This window comes from Hoplias malabaricus, chromosome 3 (assembly GCF_029633855.1).
Source record: "Hoplias malabaricus isolate fHopMal1 chromosome 3, fHopMal1.hap1, whole genome shotgun sequence".
NCBI lineage: Eukaryota > Metazoa > Chordata > Actinopteri > Characiformes > Erythrinidae > Hoplias > Hoplias malabaricus.
In genome coordinates, this window is record NC_089802.1 from 16,033,994 (window position 1) to 16,052,433 (window position 18,440).

Sequence of the window (18,440 nt, forward strand, 5' to 3'; positions counted from 1 at the left end):
TGTGAAATGATGTAAAGTATGCAGAGCAACCAATGGACTACAGTTTGTAATTTTAGAAACACAAAATGCTCATATTGTAAGTGAAACTAAATGGATAATGAGCGTAAGAGGAGTTCATTTCAATGTTTTGCCTGATTGGTGTATGTGTACATATTCGGTTTTGTCTTGAAGTGATTGGTAAGCAACTTCGTCTCTCTTCTGGTGAGAGTGCAGGGCAGGCGGTTGCTAGGATACACTGCAAAACAATCCGACACAGTGTCGCGCATTTTCAAAGGAACAAACTAGAATTAAACTCCCGTTTATACAACAGCTTAACCTTCATCTACAACGAGACATGAAGACTGAAACATTGGTAGGAGCAAACATAACGGCGCACGTCGCCTCAGTTATTAAATTATTATTCGGGGACGGGGTCTGTTTGATTTTACTGTTTTTCCTTTTTCTTTTTTAGGGTCCATGTCCATTGAAAGCCAGAATACTGCTGTGGTATGTAGCTAACGGAACTGTAAGAAAATAAATAAATAAAAATACATTTTAAAAATAAATAAATTATTGTTGGAACTACATACTGTTGAAAAAAAATATTCGAATATTAGCAAACATTAGTTATGAAAGAATGTTTTTTTTTTTTACCAGTTCTATAAAATGTAACCCATACCATGAAAAATTACATTGCTCTGTGGTATTAAGCAGTTATATGCACTATGAAATCTGTCATGTTTAGCCTGTGAGCTGAGTGCTCCTTAAGCTACAGTTAAAACAGATGTATTCCTGTTGTAGTCTATCTATAAAATAATTGTGTTATTCATTTATTTATTTTTATTATTTTCAGGGAAGACCTGAGTAACAGTGATATGGAGGAAATTGAAAAGGCAGAGTTTACAGCAGACATTGAAAGGTTTTTATTAATTACATTTTTATTTTCTTTAAGTGTTAAATAATATGTTAAATAAAAATGTAAATTTGCCTTCCCTTTTTTTGCTTTTTGCAGAATTCTGTGTCATGCACTGAGAATTGAACTTCCTGAGCCAAGGCTCGGAATTTTGCTGCAGTTGTACACAAACATAGTGATATTCTGCAGAGAGCAAAATTTCAACAGAGAACAAACTTCTGTGCTTCTCTCCATTGTAAAGAATGTACATCAACATAACACAGGTGACATGATTGAAAAGTTCAATTCAATAGTTTCCTTTATTTCTTCTTATTATTATTGTGTGGGTCAGCATACAAAATCTTTATTGCTTGCTCTGCAGGCTTTTTCAAACTGCATTTGAGCAACTACATACACGTAAAAACAAAAATCCACAAATGTGGATTGGAATGCACAAATTTAAAACAACAACAACAATAATAATAACTTAAAATCACAAATGTGTAAAAAAAAGATTTGCATTTGTAAATCAAGTGTCGTGAAATTGTGAATCAGTACCTACTCAAATGGCTTAAAATATGCAAGAGCAAACCTTTTCAAGGTTCCAAATGTGACAGTGGGAGTTTTTGAATGAGGTAGAAAAAATCCACACATTCACCTTCTCTGCTGCGTGTGCGAATCTCTTTTTGCAGTTGCGGATTTAAGACCCTGTTTTGACAGCCAATTGATGGACCAATAGGAAAGCTTTAGCTGGACCAATCAGATCGCCAGGTTTGTTTAACCAATCAGAATACTGATTTGTTGCTGTCAACCATAGCACTTTTACAGATTTTGTTTTACGTGTATGTAGTTGCTCAAATGCAGTTACAAAGTCCGTTACATTTGTGAGTATTGTTCTACAAACTCAAAATCTTTTTGACCCTTTTTTGATTTTTCTTCTTACTGTGCCACAATTATGGAAGCATGTCAGTATCAAAATGAAAATGAAAATGGCAATGTAATCCTAAGTTTAAAATTTTATTTCCTATACATATATGTAAATTTTAGCTTACAACTCAAATTCACTAATTCAATTTAGCCTACATTCGCAATTTGGTAGACCACTCAGCTGCAAACTGCTCAAGTGAATGCTGGAGGCCTCCATGCAAGGAAGCTAGAAGAACGTCTTCCTCAAATAGCAGAGATGCCACCTCTTGAGCCCTTCAACAAAAGCCCTTCTGTCCTAGGCTATACCTTGTCACCCTGTCCATGAATATCAGAAACAGGTGTGGAGACAAGGCACAGCTCTGACAGAGTCCAATACCCATACTGAATAAGCTTAACTTAATGCAGAGGATTTGAACACAACCCAAACTCTGAGTGTACAAGGACCGTATGGCTCACCATGATAACCCGGTTACCACATACTCCCAAAGTCCATAGTTCCATAGTATGGACAAAATCAGCGTTATTCCTCGAAAATCCTAGGATCGAGTATTAGACGGATTCTTCATTGCAGCACCCTGGCACCAGGGAGGCTGAGAAGTCTGATTCCATGATACTTGGCACACATTCTCCTGTCTCCTTTTTTAAAATGGGAACCACTACCCATTATAATGTCATAATTTTTAAATGATTAAAAAAAATATTTTGATAATATTTTTACGGCTTTTTACGTAATGACATCAGGCAGTTACCCATAATATGGCATACGTTATTTACAAGTCATTTAGACACAGTGAAGTATGGATGAAAGTGGCTCTGAGGCAGAGTTCAGTCATGTGGAGGTGGTTTGGTTAAAAAATATCCAGTACAATAAACCATGGTATTTTGTACAACCCCAATTCCAGTTAAGATGGGACATTGTGTAAAATAAATAAAAACAGAATATGATGATTTGCAAATCCTTTTCAATGTATATTCAATTGAATACACTACAAAGACAATACATTTAATGTTCAAATGGATAAACTTTTTTTTTTTTGCAACTTGAGCATTTAAAGCAATCGAGTCAGTGCATTGCTTGTGAAGCTGCATTGAGGCGACCCTCTTGTTTACTGGGACAAATTCCAACAGCACAGCAGCCAGCCAGGGACTTGTGAGTATCCCCACACTCGCCCGGCACCTCTTACCCTGTGCAACTCCTGAGTAAGAGAGAGACCAATCCCTATCCAGTTTGGTTCCAGAGCCCACACTCTGTGTAGAGGTAAGCCCCAATATATCAAGCTGGTCTTGCTCAATCTCCTGCACCAGCTCCTTCCCCCCCAGTGAGGTGGTTCCATGTGCCAAGAACCAGTTTCGGCTGCCAAACTCCATGACTCCACGGGCCCCTTCACCTTTCACCCCCGCTTTGTGCTCCGTGGGCATTGCACCACACCTCTGTTGGTGGTCCCACATGAACTTCCCACATTACCTTTTTGGGGTGAGCCCGGTTGGGTTATGTGGACGATTCAGCTCTATTTAAATGAAAATGTATTTCCATGTTTGAATGAACATGTTTCATGTCGCCATGCAACCACTATGTTAATATGACAATTCAAACATTATTCACTTAATATACATATGCATTCAATATGTAAAACTGCATTGAAACATTTCAATGTAATATTCAAACTAACCACAAGAAAGGTAGCAAAATTCAAATGTTAAAGGTAAAACAGTGCCTACTATGCCTACAGTGAGTAAATAAACTCTTCTTTAAGATGAATGCAGTTGCACTGGTCTACAGAGACATAGCATATTGAATCATATTCTCCACAAATGGGCAAGTGGAGATGTGACAAACTATAATCTACTTGAATGTTTGACCCCTAGAGTACCTCTACAGTGACCTGGTCGCTACATTTTGTTGTGGTGGGCATTCCGCTGGCATTGTTTAGGCTGGTCTATCCTCTTGAAATCAATGTAAAATGTTCTGACTCATCATATTTATAATTTAATGAAACATTTCCAACTTAATAGTTTCAAGCTGTAGAACAAAGCATTAGCTTCAACTGAGTGGAACACAGCACAAAACCCAAACCTTGAAAATTCTCAAGGCTGAAAAAAATAACTAGAAGTTAATACCAACGTATGCTTATCAGGTAACAATAATTTTATCATCATCATCATCATCATCATTTCCTTTTCCGCTTCTCCATTTCAGGGTCGCGGTGCAATCATTTTATGTAAATTTTAATTTAAATAATTATTGGGAATTATGCAACTATAAGCACTTCTGACACCATCTCTTCTTTTTGTTTTAGAAACTCCCCTTAACAACATGGACCAGTGTTTTACCTACTGCACTGAGCTTTTACTTTGTCATTCTGTCAGAGTATGTAGATCATAACTGTTATGACATGAAATATATTTATTTATTATTATTATTTGAATAGTACTGTGTTTTTCCCCTTTTCTAGAGACCTCCTTTCAGCATAAGTCTTTTCAGTTCAGAACAAATGACCAAGGTCCTAAAATATTTCATCAACACATATATGAGACACTATGTGCTGTACAAATACATATTCACACCTCAGGTATTTTCTATATTTCTACAAGTATAATTTGTGTTAAATTCATGCACTGACAGAATTTAATTTACTGATGAAATCTTTCTATTCATTATTATTCATAAAAGATGTATTTGGATTTATCTTTATCCTATATCGGAATGTCTGAGGATACAGCTACAGACGAACCAACCAGAACTGGTACATTAACTCAGTAATTAATGCAGTGCCATTATTAACCCATAAAACATTAAAACTCATAAAATATTCTTATCTGTACATTAGAGTGTGTTGCAGATGCAGAGACTGAAATGGAAAAAGATGTCAGCAAAGCAAGTGAGCAAGAAAAAGAAATCTTAACCCCCAATGTAGAAACTATTCAAGGTATTAAGACATTTTATTACGGATAATATTAATCAACCTCAATATCATTTTTATATATTTAGAAAAAATAAATATAAACCACAAACCTTTGGGAGTAATTTGCATTTTACCCCAGAAGTTACAAATTTACAACTACCACTTAATTATAATAGTAGGCTACATATACTGTGGTACCCTAGTGCCATGTCTATACAGTTTTCATATCACCCTTTATTTTCAGGCTTGTGAAATTCTTTTTTCTACCAAATTCAAACCAATTCAAACAAATAAGACAAAAATATTAGACATCATTTATTTATTGAGGAAAATGATCCAATATTTCATATCTGTGAGTGGCAAAAATATGTGAACCCTTAGGGTAAGTAGACGATTTGAAGGTGAAAATCTCTGGCGTTTTCCATGAATGGGATGACACGAATAGGCACCCTGTTTTAGTTAAAAGAACAAGGATCCATCAAAGTCTGATTTTCACACTGTATCATGGCAAAAACAAAGGAGGTTACAAATTATCTCTAAAGAGTTTAGAGTTTTTTTGAAGAAAAAAAATGCATTCCAGCATGAAAACCTCATCCCATCTTTGAAACACAGTAGCAGTAGTAGTGGTGGCCTGTTTTGTTGCATCTGAGCCAGGACAACAATTAATTCTGAATTATACCAGAAATTCTAAAGTCAAATATCAGGACATCTGTCTCTGAGCTAAATCTCAAGACAACATTTTCCATGCAGGAAGACAATGACTTAAACACAAGTAATTCTAAATTCAAAGAATGGTTAAAGAACAATAAAGTTAATGTTTGCCATTAATGTTAATGTCAAAGTTAAAGTCCTGATCTTAATCCAATAGGAATATTGTGGAAGGATCTGAAGCAAGAAGTTCATGTAAGGAAACCAACATAACAGAGCTGAAGTGCAGGACTAATCAACAACTACCAGAAATATTTAGTTGCATTTATTGCTGCACACCTGATACTGAAAGCAAAGGTCCACAACGTGCTTATACCACATACAGATATGTAATACTGGTTAATTTGCATCAATAAATAAATGTCCAAATCTTATATTTTTCTTTCATTTGTTTGGTTTGATGTTCTCCTCTCCTTATAAAGTTTAGGTCAAATTTATGCAGTAATATAGACATTCCTAAAGGGTTTACCAACTTTTAAAATGAGAATGCAGCATAAAATGTAATAAGAAATCTCAATAAATTGCAATTAAGTGCAATACGTAGAATCCTTCCTCAAACGTTGTAGGAAGAAACATTCTTTAAAGGTAATACAGCACTGTCTCTGTTTATGTATTAAATATTCAAGGATAATATTTCTTCGAATTTTGTTTTAAATTTTAGACCCATCCCCAAAGGCAGAGCTTCGGACAATTGTGGAAAAGGAAGTAAAGGAGGAAGTAATGCGCATTACAGCTCAGCTAGAACAACGTCTGCAGGAAAGTACCGATCAACTCAAGACTGCACTTAGTGCACTGGAGACTAGCATGCAATCTAGGAAGTGACCAAATGCCCTCATGTCCCCATAGACTGAAGGCTCCCATATTAATTTGTTTCCTCATTCTATATATAACTTTTCTTTGATTGGACAAAAAAATAGTAACAAATGTTTTTTTTTTAATCCATATTCTTATGCTGTTGTTCTATAATTTGCTTAAAATGCTTTTGCTATATTAATTAGTTACTATTTAAAAAAGTTTCTATTTCTGCCAGGTGGAAGGCAGTGGCATTATTTACTAAGTTAAAACAGTTTTTCAAAAATATTCCATTCTATTTGTTCAGAAGTTACTCAAAAACATGAATTCTAAAATACAGATTATAAACACAACAGAAACCTGGTCAGTAATATTATAATAATGTATTTACTTTTTAGTCAAATTCAGTACAGTACTCTGTAATAAAACATGGTGTTTGGTCACAGATGAAAAGGAATAAGTGGTCAAAAATATTAAAATAAATCATTCCACAGTGGAATCTTACCATAAAATGCATTTTTGTTAACATGAGGTTGTGATCATAATCAAGTATACAACTGTACTACTACAGCCAATATTATTGTTCTGAGCCACAATTACCACAAACATAAAAGCAAGACTAAACCAAAATGTCTAGTGCTGTGGTTTAAAATGGTCCATCTATTTTCATGTTCTCTCTGTCAACAAAATAGCCTGTAAAGAAAACCTCTAGTAATGCACGTGAAGTGCTACAACTCATCAAGGCTATATAACACAGTATAAGTCACATTTAACCTGGAACAGAAGAAGAATTATTGGCCATGCATGACATGTTACATTTCATAATCCATCCATATATCCCAGTCTACATATAATATTTTCAAGGTTCACATGCAGTAAGTGAACATCCACTCATACATGATCACAAACTGAACAAAAAAAAGTGAGGTCAGATGACTTGCATGTAACAATGAATGAGTGAAGCACCACTCATTATTAATAAAGCAGTGATTATAAATAAATAGTTCAAAAGTGTTTTGTGCGCCTCTGTTATAACTGTATTATAAAATTCAATGGCAAAAAAGTAAAATATTTAAGAACAGAGAAAATATACCTTTAACTCTCAAGGTCCTCAAACTCAAGAAGCAAGATTTTAGTGGTGTTCTGAAAAAGAGCTGCCCGGTTTTGCTGTTCTCCTTTCTTCACCCAGTGTCCATAAATACGGAATGCACAGCCATCAATAAGCTTGCGAACTGGTCGTAAAGAGTAAGGGTCTCTAGCCAGGAGCTCTCTTGTCAAAGGTCTGGCCCGGTTGTAACGGCACTGCATACGGATACAGCCCAGTACAGTCAAAATCAAGACCTGGGGATATACAATATATACATTTGAATATTTCATTTATTTAATATTTCATTTATAGCAATTAAAATGTGCCTATAAAAAGAGTCATATGAAGAAAAAAGCATTTAGCTTAGCACAAAGTAGTGAACTGATAAAAGGAATGCAATTAACACAATCTGCCCCCTCTAAATCTGACCCCTAAATTCCTCTAGTTCTGGGGTCCACAAATCCCCATTCCAGCCTTACCTGGCATATTTATGCTTATTTGAGTTCTTTGCTTTCCAGTTTCAAAACCTGGGATACCAAGATTCTTACTGTGTAATGCTGACAAGTACACGTTTGCCCCTCTACTGTGACTGCCACCCTCCCGAGTTACTCAGCTTGTTCTGACCCAAATGAACCCACATATAACACAAAATTTCTTATGGCAGTGTCAAAATCTTCTCATTACATGATCACAAATGGCTTTGGATTACTAGGTACATAGAAAATAGTGTTCGATTCATTGTTATACTTCCCAGTATTCTTGATTTCATCTCATTAGTGCAGGTTAGACTCACCCGGAATGATTTCCTGGGACTGAACAGTCGTACTTCCTCCTTTTGGTACTGTCGGAAGAAAGGATGAGCTAAGGCTTGCTCTGCTGTGAGACGAGCTGTAGGATCCACCACTAAAAGCCTTGAAATCTAAAAATGTAAACACTGTTAGAATATGGTGCATGATTTTAAAGTAAAATATGAAAATAAAAGGAAGATGATAACAGATTAAGCATTGTTTTTCCTCATGATATCTATTTAACCCTATCAGTATGTGTCTCAGGCTAAGGCTATGTGGACTATAAACAGAATCTTACCAGGTCTTTGACGGTATCTGATCTGTCGTCCCACTCCGGAGAGCTGAACTGATAACGACCCTCCATGATCGTTCTTAGCATCAGCAGCTGCTTACGGTGCCAGAAGGGTGGGGATCCAGCAAGAAGTGTGAACAGGATCACACCACAAGCCCACCTGAGGGACACCTGGAGTTAGCAAACAGAAACTAGAGCCTACTACTTCTACTAAAAAATTACACTATTAATATAAGATTAATTTTTCCTTAAGTCCAAAATAAGGAACTATCACACTCCCAGTGTTTACTAAAAATCTCAGCAGGACTTACAGATCCACTTCTTTCTCATATCCCTCATGTGTTTCATCCATTGAACATTTCAGAATCTCAGGTGCAAGATATCCTGGCGTTCCACACAGTTCTAATATAAAGATGAAAAATCTGCATGTAGTTTTATTCAAGAAAAGAACCAAGATCATATGTCACCACCTCATCAAAAACTCACCTCTCAGCTTTTCTCCACGTTGTAGCTGCACTGAAAAGCCAAAGTCTGATAGTTTGATGTTGCCCTGGTCATCTAGAAGAATATTTTCAGGTTTGAGGTCCCGATGTACAATATTTAGGGAATGAAGGTACTGGACTGCCTCAAGAAGAGCACGCATTATACACCTAGAAGTGAAAGGAAAGTCATAACGGAGTTTTAATATTACACCAGTGGTTGTCAAACTTTTTTTATCATTCCCTACATCAGACGAAGGGGAATTTCCGCGACACACCTGTACTATATAACCCCCCCCCACACACACACACAACATGATAATAAAATACACTTGCAAGTTTACAATTTTCTAATAATAATAACAGTAACATCAAAAAGTAACATCAACTTTTATCTCTAAATCAGTAGCTTAACAATATAACACCAGATAAAACATTAACATCATTGTTCAAACTTTCAAAAATACAGACAATTTGCCTACTAATTAAACTGTGCTTCAGTTTCTCACTTTTGAATCTGTGCAAAAATGAGCAAAGGCAGGTGCAGGGCGTAGGAGTGAGTTTGATATTGGGGGGACATATTTGTTGAATCAAAGCCCACCCCAATCCCAAAATATTAGATAGCTATAAGCTGATTCCTGTAGTAAAATACTGCATTTATAATGATGTGGAACAGCATTTGATTAACATTACCCTAGAAGAGTGAGACCATGTCCCAAACAACACACTATGGAACTTTACATGCTACAGTGCTATATATATATATATATTATAAACACACACACATACACACTATTTAGTGCAGCAGTGTGCAGTCTGAGACAAGGTCAGAGAACAATCTTAACTTGCTGCATGTTAGAGTGCTTTCTCACAACCTGAACACAGCTCATATTAACGTTAACCAACTCTCAGATCCTCCTCTTTCCCTAACAGTTATATACAAGCCACTTTCACAACTGTAATTAGCCATCATTGTTATCTGTTGTGCTCTTGTTATTGACCTCAAACCCAGAGCTGGTAAAAACTAACTTTATAAACCAGACTCTGACGGTGAAACGGAGGCCAGTGGAGCTGATGATTGGAGCAGCTTTATATTTGAACAGGTGCCTTAAAGAAGGCTGAAAGAAGACCCAATGTGACAAATTAACATGCCGCTAAATCGTGTTATCTCTGTGGTGCATTTTCAAAATAAAAATTTGGGAATAAAAGCATATTTTGGTTCCAGGCAAGCTACATTTTTCTGGTCTCCTATGTTATTTTCATTATTATGTTTAAGGGCTATTAATGAATCCATTGTTAGTTGGTGCTTTTTACTGAGCAAGCTTTATAGGAAAAAAAGAAAGGCATTAATAAAGACAGGCTCAGTAATAAAGAAATGCTTGTTTCTTCAGATTCCTTGTGTCCCGCCTGCAATACCTACACACCCTACACTTTGAGAAACGCTGTCATACATTAAGAAAATAAAATACAGATTAATTTTTTAGATATTTAGCAGCTATTTGTGTACATGATACAAGAGAAGCCTTATATTTTAAAGGTTGAATTGGGTAGTAATGCTTACCTGGTCTCTTTTTCACTAAGAGTGACCTTTTCTGTTAAGTAATCAAACAGCTCACCCCTTCTCATGCTGTGGTAAAAAGTGGACAGGAAATTAAAAATATGCATATATTTATTACATCTTCTCCTAAAACAAAAATGACAGAATAAAGTAAAGACATTTATTTACTATCTGTGTTCATATGGACTATATTCCATAACTAAAGAAGAATGTTACTTACAGGTCAAAAACCAAAAAGATGAAGGTTGCTGACTCATAGGAATCAACGAGTGTTACTGAAATGAGAGTAAATAAGGGAGTCTCTATTTCGTTAGTAATTCATTCAGAAATTATTCCTTTACAGCATCAGCACAATTCTAGCTCTAAAGTAAAAGCAATTTGAAAGTATCCCTACTTACTTATTGAAGGGTGTCCCTTCACCACATTGAGGATGTGAATCTCTTTCAACGTGGAGCTCTTTACCTCTTCCAGCTGTTGGACGGTCATTTTTTCTGCTGTGATTTCTATTATCTTCACCGCCAGCTCTTGCCCAGTGTGTTTGTGTACACACCTGCGTACCACACTACTCACACCCCTAAATGTAATTTGTGCATTTCAGGCCAAACATTAAATAAAATATAGTAAAGAAGTAACAATTTCAATACAGTACCAAAACAACTGAAAAAATGGTGTATGGATAATTTATGATGTATTGCATATATTAACATTTTGTGTATGCATTCTATACATATTTGTGTTAGGATTTCGATTATGTATGCACTTTGAAAATATTTTAATAATATGTGTGAGGCTGCCTAGTCCACTATACTACTGCCACTTCTGTACAGTCGCACCTACCTGCCAATGACCTCCTTAGGTTCATACTTTTGATGGAACTCCTTTGCACCAAGCCAGTCAGGTAGTTCATCTTCAAGCAAATCACGAGTCATGATAGCAGCCTGAGAAGATCAGTAACATGTTATCAAACAGAAGTACTTTTAATTTGTTAAAATCACACTAAAGCAAATTGGATGAACAATAATATCAGAATAATAATAGAATCAGCAAATAATTATTTAAAATGTGATTTGTTTTGGACAGATGTTTAAGCCAGGACTCTCTTTTTTTTTACACTTATCGAGCTATAGCACTAAAATATTTTGTTCATTTTAACTGTATTTGTTAAAATGGATACTTAACACAAATTATTTATAGAGACAGGATTTGTATATTTAATCAGTTTTATAAGTGTTTACGTAAAACGTAATCAAGAACCCATGGTCAAGTTGTATTGTTTGCTTCAGATAAACATGTGTAGAAGTAATAAAATGATTCACATTTGCAGTAACAGTAAATTAAACGATCCCACTTTCACCACCTCACACTGATTTCCGGTTGGTGCCTCAGAGTGCTACATTTAATAAAGTACTGGAAAGCATCGTTCAGGAATCGGTTTTGAAATCAAAACTCTAGACACAGAACAAAAGAAATGACTCTTCGCCCTAATTCTATAGGTGTTAAACTTCATTGCTCAACTTCACCGTGATGTTATGCAACTTCTAAAAACCCTATAACTAAAAGAGCTACAGTAACATTTGCATTTAAACATATTCACTTGAATTATCAAACTATGAATTATGTAGAAGTTAAACACAACCTACAATGTTCTGCAAGTTAGAAGCAGATTGATTTTTGTTTTGTTTTACTTTGACCGTTGCCTTTGTGGCTCACTCCGGGCAAACAAACTAGCAGAGAAAACTAGCGTTAACAGAACTCACGGGCTGTTGTTCTGATTCAGAAAGACTTCGCTGTCATTTGCCTCGGTGATAATTTAGCGGCTGCTGGACACTGACGTTTTCATGACTTTGGTCACAAAGGCAGTTTTTTTGTTCTAAAGAAGAATTTCGGTACCGAAAGAGTAAACAAACTCTAGTCTAACTTCTGCGGTTGTCGCCTGTGGGTCTGAATTCAGTCCTGAGCTAAACGCTGCCATCTAACGGAACGGAGCGAGGGTAAAAACTGTTAATTTTCCAGTGACAAAAATAGCTATCGTTTCCAACACCAGCATGTTCTCCAGTTTGACAAGAGCATGCGCAGAAAAGGGACAAAAATATGAATGAACAGTTATATTTAGTGGTTTTTAGTGCATACAGGAGCTGGTGTGTTTGTCTTGTTCCGAGCCGCAGGACGCCTGCGCTGAGGCTGAACTACCATGTTGTGCCGCTGTAATTGATCCACATTGAAACACCCCCTAAAAACGGGCCATTTACCCCAGAGGAACCTTTCATTTGCGGGAAATAACAGCTTTATATTAAAGCTGGATTGAACTACATGCAATTACATTTCTCTCCAACATCTTATACGAGAGCTAGCGACAAGTAAGTGTTTTTTTGTTTGTTTGTTTTTTGGGTTTTTCCCCCTTATTTTTATTCTTGAACGCGTACTCCTCCTCATGCTGCTGCGGCTGCTGTTATGATGCGCGTCTGCATGTAGCGCTATGTTTTCTTGGTTTGCTTTACACGTCTATAAAGCATGGGCTGTGTTCTTGGGTGTAAACATGCACTGTGTGACTCCTTCGTAATACACCTCCACTTCATTCACCACAAGCGCGAAGAAACGCTACAATGAGGAAGAAAATCAACATGGCGGAGGATGCATTCAATCCCAGCGAAAGAAAGTGCCCCGTTTATTTCAATTTGTCCATTTTATTTAACCTAACAACACGTTAAACAGGCCCAGTTCGGTTTAATTCTACGCTAACCGCGCAATAAATAAATAAATAAATAAAATAAATAAATAAAAATGCAACCGCTGGGTGGTCTTTTTCTTCTTGTATGTGCTCTACATATAGTGAGGTTCCAGATGTGCATACACCAGACGTTCATGAAAAATGACAGCATTTTGTGGGTCCATGCACCTCTGTTTTTCAACCCCGAAAGACCCAGATATTGTTGGGCCTATATCTTATCTCTTAGTATGATTTTAATATAGCAGGAGTTATAGAAGTGTCATTAGTTTTGGACATTCAGACTGTAAACCTGGAGTCCCTGCAGTTATAATGTTGATTAAGCAGTGTTAATTTAGGTGTCTTCTGTACCAAACACCTAAATCCAGCTCATGAATCATGAAGAACTTCAAAATAATCTGGTTCATTAAGGGTTGAACCAAGTATTTTCCCCTGTCTGGCTGCATTGGAGCTTTGATACGATCCACAGGACTGAAGATAGGAATCACAGGTGTGTTTGACCATACAAAGCTCAAAAATAATTGGGAATTCTTGAGCTAGAACAGTGGTCTGTGCCAGATGTCTCATGTTTAGAAGGCCATGCAGTTGCAAATAGTAATTATTTTGCATTTTTGTTACTCTGCTGTCTTAATCATTTTAAGTATGGTTTAGTAGCTACCTGAATAGTTGTGTTTAATCAGGGAAAGTATTTCTGTGTCTCTCCAGGGCTTAAGTTCATTGTAGCTGTTCTATTCTTTACTCTTTTTTTTCTCTATGTTTCCAGGAGTTAAGATCCCTTAAGAATATGAGCCAAGTGTCAGAGCCCCAAGTTGAAGCTCCTGCAGTGACAGAAGGTTTGGTACTTTGATTCAGCTGGAATGCCCTTTATTTAAATGTGCTTTGTCCACATAATTAGAAAAAACATTGCTGAAAGAATAGCATGCCACACATAAGCCCAAAGTCACCACGCCTTATGCCAGCTAATGGGATGTAGTGAAAATATGTTCTGTGAAGTGGAATAGCACCAAATATTTTGCAAAATGTTTTTGTGTGTGGATTGGATTTTGTGATACAGGACTAATTATCTAATTATCCAACACCAGTAAATATAGCTGAAAGCAATTAAAACCACCTGGCATTGTTACATCATTTAGCTAAATGACTTCCCCAAAAAATTAGAACCTGTTATTCAAGTAAAGGAGTTTAAACTCCTTGTTATTAACCTTGATTTTGAATGAGCATGTGGCTACAAACGTTTGCATAGATTGTATACACGTCGCACTTAATACATTTAATATGTGTTTCGAACTCAATGTTAACAGGAAAATATTGGCTGTATACATTTGAATTTTCATTCTTTTCTTCTGTTGATCACAGCTCCGCTTCCACCTCCGACTGACATCAAGCAGCCAACAGGTGGAAAGAAACAAAATAAAAAGAAAGTGGAAGAGGTGGTGGAGGAAGAAGAGGAGTATGTTGTGGAGAAGGTTCTGGACAGACGTGTCGTCAAGGGAAGAATAGAGTATCTCCTGAAGTGGAAGGGCTTCTCAGAGTGGGTACAAATAGAGTAATGTAATGCATTGTTGTGGATTATGTCTTGTTTGTTCATTATCATGTTCATTTGTTTTGACACTTGCAGCAGTTGACATCTACTTTGTATGCATGGATTTTCAGTGAAGACAACACATGGGAACCAGAAGAAAACCTAGACTGCCCAGACCTAATTGCAGAATATCTGCAATCCCAGAGAACTGCCGTTGAGTCTGGTGGCAAGCGACGGGCCGATACAGATGGAGAGGCAAAGGAAAGCCAGTCTAAAAAACGTAAGGATGAGGTAAGGATTTTAAAAAGCAAAACTGTTTCTCTGTCCATTTTCATTAGAGGAAGCCAATTTTTTAAAAACTCCTAACTCAGCCTAACTCAGCTGAACCATGTCCTACTTGCAATTCCCCTAATTTAGCCTGAGAAACTCAGAGGCTTTGCTCGTGGGTTGGATCCTGAGAGGATTATTGGTGCTACAGACTCAAGCGGAGAACTCATGTTCCTGATGAAATGGTGTGTATGGAACTGGATACCTGGTTTCAAACTGGTTCTGTTGGGGTCTAATCCCTGTGCATTTTCACTAAGGAGGTCATTTCATTTGATTAATTTACACTTGGTAGGTGCTTATATCCAGAGCGACATACAATTATAATAATATTACAAAGGTAGGCTAACACAGTGTTAGGTGTTTTGCCCAAGGACTCTTTTTGGTGTACCATGATGTTCCTGCCCAAGGTTGGAATCAAACCCTTATCTGTTATGTGGTGGTCGGTGGTGTTACCCAGTCCAGTATACCAACCACATTTCAGATGAGGTAGCTGTCCTGGGCTGAGTTTCCCAAAAAGCATCTTTTTCATGCGCTTTTTCATGGCATGGTTCTTACACTACTCGACTCGGCTTGGCTCCACTTGCTTTTTTTGGTACCTGGTACTTGGTTTGTTCTTCAGTACCATGGCTTCACCCCCAAAATGTAGCCAGTGACATTGCATATCGCATTCTCTAACCAATAAAAACAAATATGATCTCTACTGTAGCTTGGAGATGTTTGTGATGGATTTTGACATTTTGTTGTGATTAACAAGTCTCTCTGGCCAATCAGCGCTCTACAAATTGTACATGTACCTGGTTCCAGGTACCAAATTTTCCTAATGCAAAAGCAAAAAGCAGAGTCGAGTTAGTTAGTGTAGGTCCCACTTGTTGGAAAAAACGTCATTAGAGTTAAGATCATCTTTAGGCATAGAGAGAGTGTTCAGTGTGATGCTCACTTTAACATTTAAGAATACTTTTTTGTTAAGTTGGTTTCAGGAAACCAGGCTCAGTGTGAGTGGCCTTTGTCTGTTCTCCATTCACAGGAAGAACTCTGATGAGGCAGACCTAGTGCCAGCCAAGGAGGCAAATGTGAAGTGCCCACAAGTGGTCATTTCTTTCTATGAGGAGCGCCTAACCTGGCATTCTTACCCCACTGATGAAGAGGAGAAGAAGGATGAGAAAAACTAGAAGCATTCAAGGAACTATTGGGAGTACTAACTGTAAATGATGGTCACTTTATTTTTAATTTCAGAAATGAAAAGGCAGAAATAAAATGGGTATATGATTATGCAGAAACACCTCTGGTGATCCCAACACTGCAAATGACAGTGCAACAGTAGCTGTAATTTGCTCTGGTACGCCTATCAAATTGGTACACTTTGTAGTTTTGCAATTACTGATTGCAGTCAATCTGTTCTAAAATGCCTACATTTTATTCATTTTAGTACATCTGTGACACTAAAAGAGATACATTTTATATTTCTCTGTAATGGTAATGCAGGTAGATCCAGTACTCACAAATTCTACATTTTATAAATGTTTATGTATTAGCATTGGCAGACATGTACATACAAAATATGGGATATTGTCATCAGCCCACAATTTCCATATGGTACATGCTTGCTACAGAATGCTTCTAAATGGTAGTTATATATATATATATATATATGATAAAATGGCCAATGACTATAGATAAAAGATGTGAGTATCTAATAGCCTGACAACTTAGTGTATATTTCAGTCATGTCACTACTAAAAAATGTTCAGTGCTACAAACTACCGTTTCTTTTTTCTTTTTTTGGTTCAATCATTCATTGATTATGGGCACAGATGCATGGAGCTAACTAAATGGCATTTCATGCACAAATTAATCAAGGAAGGGATAGGAAATATGTGGACAATGACTATGTTGTGATAAACCATTTTATGAGATGATCTTTTTTAGAATGTTCACTCTTACCAGCGACCACTGCTTTTAAACATGAACATCGTTGGTCTGGTTAAAGTACAGGTGCTACCACTGATTGAGCCCAATTTTCTGGACGTTGTAAATATATCTGTATATCACATTTCAAGTATGGTGAGTTATTATTATTTTTGTTTTAATACCATTTCAAAATGTAGTATCAGTGTTTTTAAGGTAAATGTTTAGTTACTTTAGTCTATGTTGTGTATGTGCCAGTAATTAATGTGTAACAATATTTTTTTTAATTACTACTTTTTTTGTCAGTTCAGTAAAGGTAGGTTTCATGTAATTGTTTTTAAATCTCTTGACACATTGGAAGTGTTTCATATGTATTAGTACTTTATGGGATTTTTGTTTTCAACTACTTATCTGTTGTTAAGATGCTATGTAACAGAATATTTTTGTTCTTGTTCATTCATAAAAGATTTGAGCCTCGACCTGGAAAAGGTTTCACACGTATTATTTTCTTACTTTTGGCTTTTGACCAACATAGGTTATATAGTAAAATGGATCTAGCCACCAGTACCTGCAGTAGCACCTACAGTACACTGCAAATGTAACTGTTTACCATTTTATTTCCAGTAAAAAGAGCATTAAGCCTAAATGATACATTTTTTGAAAGTATTTCTGAGAAAGATCCATTATTTTCACAAGTACTTAAATCAGCACTTATCTTGCACTTATTAAAGCTTGCATTTGTACTTCTGTCTTACTTTATTAGGCATTAACCAAAGTGTAGCAAGTGAGCATTGTGTATTTTGGCATCCATACTGACTTTTGTATTTGGCAGCATCAATGCTTGAAGTGTCTTAGATTCTAGACTATACAAACTACTTAAGGATATTTTCTGAGTAAACCACAAAACACTTTTGTAAAGACTCTCTGGATTAGAATGTATTGTAATTAGATTACATAAAATACATCTGCTTACTAAAAGGGAGATTTAAAATAGGGAAAAAATGTTTCTACAACAAAAATTTCAAATGGAGATACATTGTCACAATCACTATCTGCGATCGTCTTTGAGAAACAGGAGAAAATCAAACTCGGGCGTTCCACTGCAAGAGGGTAACTGAACACTGTGAATATGAAAGGATGTGTTGCCAGTAAAAAGCTTTTAGTGAGAAAGGCAAATTAAATTTTAATTTTTTAAAGTTGGTTTTCCCAAATAGCTGGAGGTGTTAGAATAATGGGATGTCCACCCCAGACCGTAACATAATTTTATGTGCTGAGAATTACTTGTATTGTGAGAAGCAGAAAAAGTAAACAACTTCTAAACCTTGGAGGTGTAAATAATACTGCTGCAGAATTATTTGAAGAAAACTGAACAGAAGTCAGTTGCTGTTGAAGCTACTGCAGTTCCTTTTAAATGTGATTTTATGTTGTTCTTGATGCTAAACCATTAATAACTTATATTTATGTATTGTATTTATTGGTCATTTTTGACTGGGTTTTCTCTCATGATGTACCTTTTGTGAATTTTTTTCCTTTCAGTATTTAAGTGCTGTAACACA

At 36.3% G+C, this 18,440-nt stretch overlaps 3 protein-coding genes across 6 annotated transcripts; 2 read left to right on the forward strand and 1 right to left on the reverse strand.

Annotated features, from left to right (window-relative positions):
* The first annotated feature begins 233 nt into the window (after positions 1-233).
* Positions 234-6,231, forward strand: cfap119 (cilia and flagella associated protein 119). 3 transcript variants are annotated; one of them, XM_066663420.1, is made up of 9 exons: positions 234-352; positions 452-486; positions 833-898; positions 992-1,155; positions 4,096-4,166; positions 4,252-4,368; positions 4,470-4,542; positions 4,627-4,725; positions 6,071-6,231. In XM_066663420.1, exons 1-9 carry the CDS (start codon positions 335-337, stop codon positions 6,229-6,231), a joined length of 804 nt encoding a protein of 267 aa, XP_066519517.1. In that variant the 5' UTR covers positions 234-334. The 3 variants fall into 3 exon arrangements, with proteins under 3 accessions (XP_066519517.1, XP_066519518.1, XP_066519519.1); XM_066663421.1 differs by having other exon boundaries at positions 4,639-4,725; XM_066663422.1 differs by lacking the exon at positions 6,071-6,231 and adding an exon at positions 5,570-6,064.
* Positions 6,232-6,742: 511 nt separating this feature from the next.
* On the reverse strand, positions 6,743-12,591 carry phkg2 (phosphorylase kinase, gamma 2 (testis)). 2 transcript variants are annotated; one of them, XM_066663418.1, is made up of 10 exons: positions 12,536-12,591; positions 11,243-11,343; positions 10,804-10,979; positions 10,626-10,680; positions 10,409-10,474; positions 8,855-9,018; positions 8,680-8,770; positions 8,375-8,528; positions 8,082-8,207; positions 6,743-7,542 (listed from the first exon to the last, which is right to left on the reverse strand). In XM_066663418.1, exons 2-10 carry the CDS (start codon positions 11,332-11,334, stop codon positions 7,297-7,299), a joined length of 1,170 nt encoding a protein of 389 aa, XP_066519515.1. In that variant the 5' UTR covers positions 11,335-11,343; positions 12,536-12,591; the 3' UTR covers positions 6,743-7,296. The 2 variants fall into 2 exon arrangements, with proteins under 2 accessions (XP_066519515.1, XP_066519516.1); XM_066663419.1 differs by lacking the exon at positions 12,536-12,591 and adding an exon at positions 12,163-12,342.
* Positions 12,443-18,291, forward strand: cbx1b (chromobox homolog 1b (HP1 beta homolog Drosophila)). Its single transcript, XM_066663424.1, has 6 exons — positions 12,443-12,762; positions 13,894-13,963; positions 14,487-14,661; positions 14,784-14,943; positions 15,070-15,164; positions 16,004-18,291. The coding sequence occupies exons 2-6, from the start codon at positions 13,915-13,917 to the stop codon at positions 16,146-16,148; spliced, it is 624 nt and encodes a 207-aa protein (XP_066519521.1). The 5' UTR covers positions 12,443-12,762; positions 13,894-13,914; the 3' UTR covers positions 16,149-18,291.
* The last annotated feature ends 149 nt before the right edge of the window (positions 18,292-18,440 follow it).